General features: G+C 45.4%; 1 protein-coding gene across 1 annotated transcript; it reads right to left on the minus strand.

The window, feature by feature from the left end:
- Nucleotides 1-3,745: 3,745 nt before the first annotated feature.
- LOC118948167 (zinc finger protein 2-like) lies at nt 3,746-5,542 on the minus strand. The gene is made up of 2 exons (XM_036973148.1): nt 5,335-5,542; nt 3,746-5,021 (listed from the first exon to the last, which is right to left on the minus strand). The coding sequence occupies exons 1-2, from the start codon at nt 5,540-5,542 to the stop codon at nt 3,967-3,969; spliced, it is 1,263 nt and encodes a 420-aa protein (XP_036829043.1). The 3' UTR covers nt 3,746-3,966.
- Nucleotides 5,543-5,766: the final 224 nt, after the last annotated feature.

The following is a 5,766-nucleotide window of genomic DNA, read 5'->3' on the forward strand; positions in this document are numbered from 1 at the left end:
AGAGTTTACAGTCTAGCCAGACACCTAGGTGTTTGTAGTTGTCCCCATATTCTAAGTCAGAACCGTCCAGGGTGGTGATGCTAGTCGGGCGGGCGGGTGCGGGCAGCAAACGGTTGAAGAGCATTTAGTTTTACTAGCATTTAAGAGCAGTTGGAGGCCACGGAAGGAGTGTTGTATGGCATTGAAGCTCGTTTGGAGGTTTGTTAACACAGTGTCCAAAGAAGTAGCTGCAGGGGGTGCCGAGCTGTTGGCCGGGGTTGGGGTAGCCAAGCATGACCAGCCGTAGAGAAATGCTTCTTGAAATTCTCGATTATTGTGGATTTATCGGTGGTGACAGTGTTTCCTAGCCTCAGTGCAGTGGGCAGCTGGGAGGAGGTGCTCTTATTCTCCATGGACTTTACAGTGTCCCAACACTTTTTGGAGTTAGAGCTGCAGGATGCAAATTTCCTTTATGAAAAAGCTAGCTTTTGTTTTCCTGACTGACTGTGTGTATTGGTTCCTGACTTCCCTGAAAAGTTGCATATCGCTGGGACTATTCAATGCTAGTGCAGTCCGCCACAGGGTGTTTTTGTGCTGGTCGAGGGCAGTCAGGTCTGGAGTGAACCAAGGGCTATATCTGTACTTAGTTTTTTTTTTATTGAAAGGGGCATGCTTATTTAAGATGGTGAGGAAATTACTTTTAAAGAACGACCAGGCACCCTTGACTGACGGGATTTGGTCAATATCCTTCCAGGATACCTGGGCCAGGTCGATTAGAAAGGCCTGCTTGCAGAAATGTTTTAGGGAGCGTTTGACAGTGATGAGGGGTGGTTGTTTGACTGCGGACCCATAGAGGATGCAGGCAATGAGGCAGTGATCGCTGAGATCCTGATTGAAAACAGCAGAGGTGTATTTAGAGGGCAAGTTGGTCAGGATAATATCTATCAGGTTGCCCATGTTTACAGATTAAGGGTTGTACCTGGTGGGTTCCTTGATAATTTGTGTGAGATTGAGGGCATCTAGCTTAGATTGTAGGACTGCCGGGGTGTTAATTAAGCATATCCCAGTTCAGGTCACCTAACAGATCGAACGAACTCTGAAGATAGATGGGGGGCAATCAATTCACATATGGTGTCCAGGGCACAGCTGGGAGCTGAGGGGGGTCTATAACAGGCGGCAACAGTGAGAGACTTATTTCTGAAGAGATTCATTTTTAAAATTAGAAGCTCGAACTGTTTGGGCACAGACCTGGAAAGTATGACAGAATTCTGCAGACTAACTCCTCCCCCTTTGGTAGTTCGATCTTGATGGAAAATATTGTAGCTGGGTATGGAAATCTCAGAATTTTTGGTGGCCTTCCTAAGCCAGGATTCAGACACGGCAAGGACATCAGGGTTGGCAGAGTGTGCTAAAGCAGTGAGTAAAACAAACTTAGGGAGGAGGCTTCTGATGTTAACATGCAAGAAACCAAGGCATTTTCGGTTACAGAAGTCAACAAATGAGAGTGCCTGGGGACACGCAAGGCCTGGGTTAGCCTCCACATCACCCGAGGAACAGAGGAGGAGTAGGATGAGGGTACGGCTAAAGGCTATAAGAACTGGTCGTCTAGTGCGTTGGGGACAGAGAATAAAAGGAGCAGATTTCTGGGCGTGGTAGAATAGATTCAGGACATCATGTACAGATGTACATATGTACAGTATGGTGGGGTGCGGGTACAGTGGAGGTAAACCCAGACACCAAGTTTACTGTACGGGCTAGTTATGCTGGGTGAGGTCACCGCATGTGTGGGAGGTGGGACAAAGGAGGTATCTGAGGCATGTTGAGTGGAACTAGGGGCTCCGCAGTAAACTAAAACAATGATAACTATCCTAAACAACAGTGTACAAGGCATATTGAAATTTGAGAGAGACATAAAGCGAGGCATGAAGCAATCACAGGTGTTGATTGGGAGAGCTAGCTGAGACAACAACGGGTAACACGGAACCCAAACCGGCTGCGCGCGTGCACCATCGTACATATATTTTGTCCCCCCTACACCAAACGCGATCACGACACACATGACATTAATTTGGGAACACAAGTTTGCACTTGCTAGCTAAATTGTCCTGGGATATAAACATTGAGTTGTTATTTTACCTGAAATGCACAAGGTCATCTATTCCGACAATTAATCCACACATAAAACGGCCATCCGAATCGTTTCTAGTCACCTCTCCTCCTTCCAGGCTTTTTCCATCTTTGAACTTATATGGTGGTCCATCTACACTTTCATATTACCACGACGACCGGCAAAACAGTTAATCTTTCGATCACCCACGTGGGTATAACCAATGAGGAGATGGAACGTGGGTACCTGCTTCTATAAACCAATCTGATCTGCGTCAGAAATAGAAAGGAGTTCTAATTCAGCCCTTGGCGTCGTGAGCGTGTGCGGGTGCAATAATTGAATAACATGGATTTCTAAATTTGTTTTGCGACGCTCGTGCACGCGACGTGTCCGATCTGGTCAGCATGTAAGACAACAACAGCTAATCAGCTAAGACAACAACAGGTAAAATGGCGATGAATGGCCAGAGAGGGTCAGTTAACTACACACAGGGCCTGAGTTCGAGGCTGGGGACGACAGATAAACAAAAAGTAAACAAAATGGAGTACCGTGATTAATGAACAGCCCAGCAGTCATCAGCTATGTGGCCAAGTGATCATAGGGTCCAGTGAACAGCAATAGATGGAACAGGGAAGCCGCGGGGTAGTCGTTACTACGCTAGCACGCGGGAGACATGGCGTTTAAAGTTAGCAGGCCGGGGTAGGTAGAAGCGTTTGCTCCAACATCCGGCAAAGGCCGGTTGAGGGCACAGCGGATGGAGTTACGTCGGCAGACCAGTCGATGGATGGTACGGCGGGGCGCCGTGTCGACAAAGAGTCTGGGCCAGATGGCGAAAGAAGTTTGCTAGTCGGGAGATGTGCCTGGCTTGCGGCTAACTGGTGCTAGTTTCGGGGCAGGGGCGTTAGCCACTATAGCCAATCGTAGCAGCTAGCTAGCAGCGATGATCCGATGCAAAGGTCCAGAACTTACGGTATGGATCCGGTGGAGTAGTGGATTGTAGCTGTGTTGGGGTAGAGTCATCGGCTGAGTAGCCGAGTGATCACAGAGTAGGCCGGGAGGTGGGCCTGGCTCAGGGCTAGCTTCGGGCTGGGTCACTCTGTGGCAGCTAGCTAGCTGTGATGATCAGGAGTAATGGTCCAGGGTTTACGGCAGGAATACGGTATTGTAGTGGAGTAAACAGTCCAATACTGGCAGGCTGGCAAGTATTATCCAGGCAAAAAAAACAACTGGTGTCTGTGCAGAAGGTAAAGGCCGCTAACAATGACTAAATAGCTAGTAGCTAATTAACTGGTTAGCTTCTGATGGCTAGGTTCTGATGGGGGGTTCTAGCTATAAGGTCTAAAAAATAGCGGATCCGTATGACATTGGGTGAGGCGGGTTGCCGGAAGGTATATTTAATTTAAAAATTTAAAAAATATTGAAAATAAATGTGTATATATATATATATATACAAAAAAGACAGAATACAAAAGTAAACGAGGGGACGACAAACCACGTCTGCACCACTACTACACCATCTTGGAATTACAATAATTGTTATTAATTGAAATAAAATGCACATTAGAACATTTTAAAACAAAAGTAGCCATTTTGTTGTATGATTTCATTCATACAATTTGATTTCATGCGGCATAAACACAAATTCTCAGTAAAAAAAGAGACAGAAAATAGCTTCTTTATTCTCTCATGTGCAACGAACCTTGAAAACCACGATGACCCTCTTCAAAGAGTATCTTCAATAAATCTGACCTGAACGTGTCTTTTCCTACTAGCACTGACTTCACTGAGAACTATTTAATGAAGGGAAAATGTACTTACTATGCCTGTGATGTGTGGCTGTCTCACCTAGCTAGCTACCTTTAAGGTGAATTCAACAATCGTTATTCTCCCTGGATAAGAGTGTGTGAAATGTAATGGGATTTCAGTTCCCTTAATCGGGAAAAGGTCTTTCCACAATGAGAGCAGTGGTAGGGCTTCTCTCCTGTGTGTATCCTCTCGTGCTCTTTTAGGTTCCATAACCGGGCAAAACTCTTCCCACACTGGGAACATTGGAAGGGCTTTTCTCCTGTGTGTGTTTTCTCATGCTCTTTGAGATGGCATGACCGAATAAAGCTCTTTCCACACTGAGAGCAGTGGTAAGGCTTATCTCCAGAGTGAATTATCTTATGTAAATTCAGGTTCCCTAACTGGGTAAAACGCTTTCCACATTGGGAGCATTGGAAAGGCCTTTCTCCTCTGTGTGTAGAGTGAATTCTCTCGTGTATTTTCACGCCCCATAACTCAGTAAAACTCTTTCCACACTGAGAGCAATGGAAGGTCTTCCTTCCTTCTTTGTGTATTCCTTGGTGCCTAATTAGGGTCCTTAACCGGGTAAAACTCTTTCCACACTGGGAACATTGGAAAGGCTTTTCTCCTGTGTGCGTCCTCTCATGAGATTTCAGGTGTGCCAACAGGGTAAAACTATTTCCACACTGGGAGCATTGAAAAGGCTTTTCTCCTGTGTGTGTCCTCTCATGCCTTTTGAGGGCCTGTGATCGTGAAAAACTCATTACACAATAGGAGCATTGGTAAGGCTTCTCTCCAGAGTGAATTCTTTCATGCATTTTCAGGCTGTCTAACCGGCTAAAACTCTTTCCACACTGGGAACATTGGAAAGGCTTTTCTCCTGTGTGTGTCCTCTCGTGCTCTTTTAGGTTGTGTAACTTGGTAAATTTCCTTCCACAGTGGGAGCAGCAGTGCCGTCCTACTGGTTTGGCAGTCTCTAGGTCTGGTTCCCCTGAATGACTCTTCCCCAAGTCTGGTTCCCCTGAAGGTCTCCTCCCTGGGTCTGGTTCCACTGAAGGTCTCCTCCCTGGGTCTGGTTCACCTGAAGGCCTCTTCCCTGGGTCTGTTTCCTCTGAAGGACTCATGTCAGAGGGAGAGTCTGGTCTCTCTCCTGTCAAAGACAGAGTATTTCGTTAAACAGAGACCTGAATGAAACCGCCACATGATAAACAGTTTTCAGAACATTTCCATAATAACAAATAAAATGACATTTATGAGCAGGTTGAAAGAGACAGTTGTATGGATGCATATACATCCTTCTTTGTGTACACTTGACAGTTGAAAACGCTTCATGTGATAGTCATGTTGATAGTCATGTTGATAGTCATGTTGCTAGTCATGTGCTAGTCATGTGCTAGTCATGTTGCTAGTCATGTGCTAGTCATGTGCTAGTCATGTTGCTAGTCGTGTGCTAGTCATGTTGCTAGTCATGTTGATAGTCATGTTTGTCATGTTGATAGTCATGTTGATAGTCATGTTGATAGTCATGTTGATAGTCAGGTTGATAGTCATGTTGATAGTCATGTTGCTAGTCATGTTGCTAGTCATGTTGTTTGTCATGTTGCTAGTCATGATGCTAGTCATGTTGCTAGTCATGTTGTTTGTCATGTTGCTAATCATGTTGATAGTCATGTTGCTAGTCATGATGCTAGTCATGTTGTCATGTTGATAGTCATGTTGATAGTCATGTTGATAGTCATGTTGATAGTCATGATGCTAGTCATGTTGCTAGTCATTATGCTAGTCATGTCGATAGTCATGATGCTAGTCATGTCGATAGTCGTGTCGCTAGTCGTGTCGATAGACGTGTTGCTAGTCGTGTCGATAGTCGTGTTGCTAGTCATGTCGATAGTCGT

This window comes from Oncorhynchus mykiss, unplaced genomic scaffold (genome assembly GCF_013265735.2).
Source record: "Oncorhynchus mykiss isolate Arlee unplaced genomic scaffold, USDA_OmykA_1.1 un_scaffold_223, whole genome shotgun sequence".
Lineage (NCBI taxonomy): Eukaryota > Metazoa > Chordata > Actinopteri > Salmoniformes > Salmonidae > Oncorhynchus > Oncorhynchus mykiss.

Excerpts from the sequence above, each read along its gene's own strand:
- LOC118948167 (XM_036973148.1), bottom strand. The coding sequence starts at position 5,542 with ATGACTATCAACATGATTAGCAACATGACAAACAACATGACTAGCAAC. Across the intron at positions 5,022-5,334 it reads CATGACTATCAACATGACTA|GAGAGAGACCAGACTCTCCC; the intron begins GCAACATGACTA and ends TGTCTTTGACAG.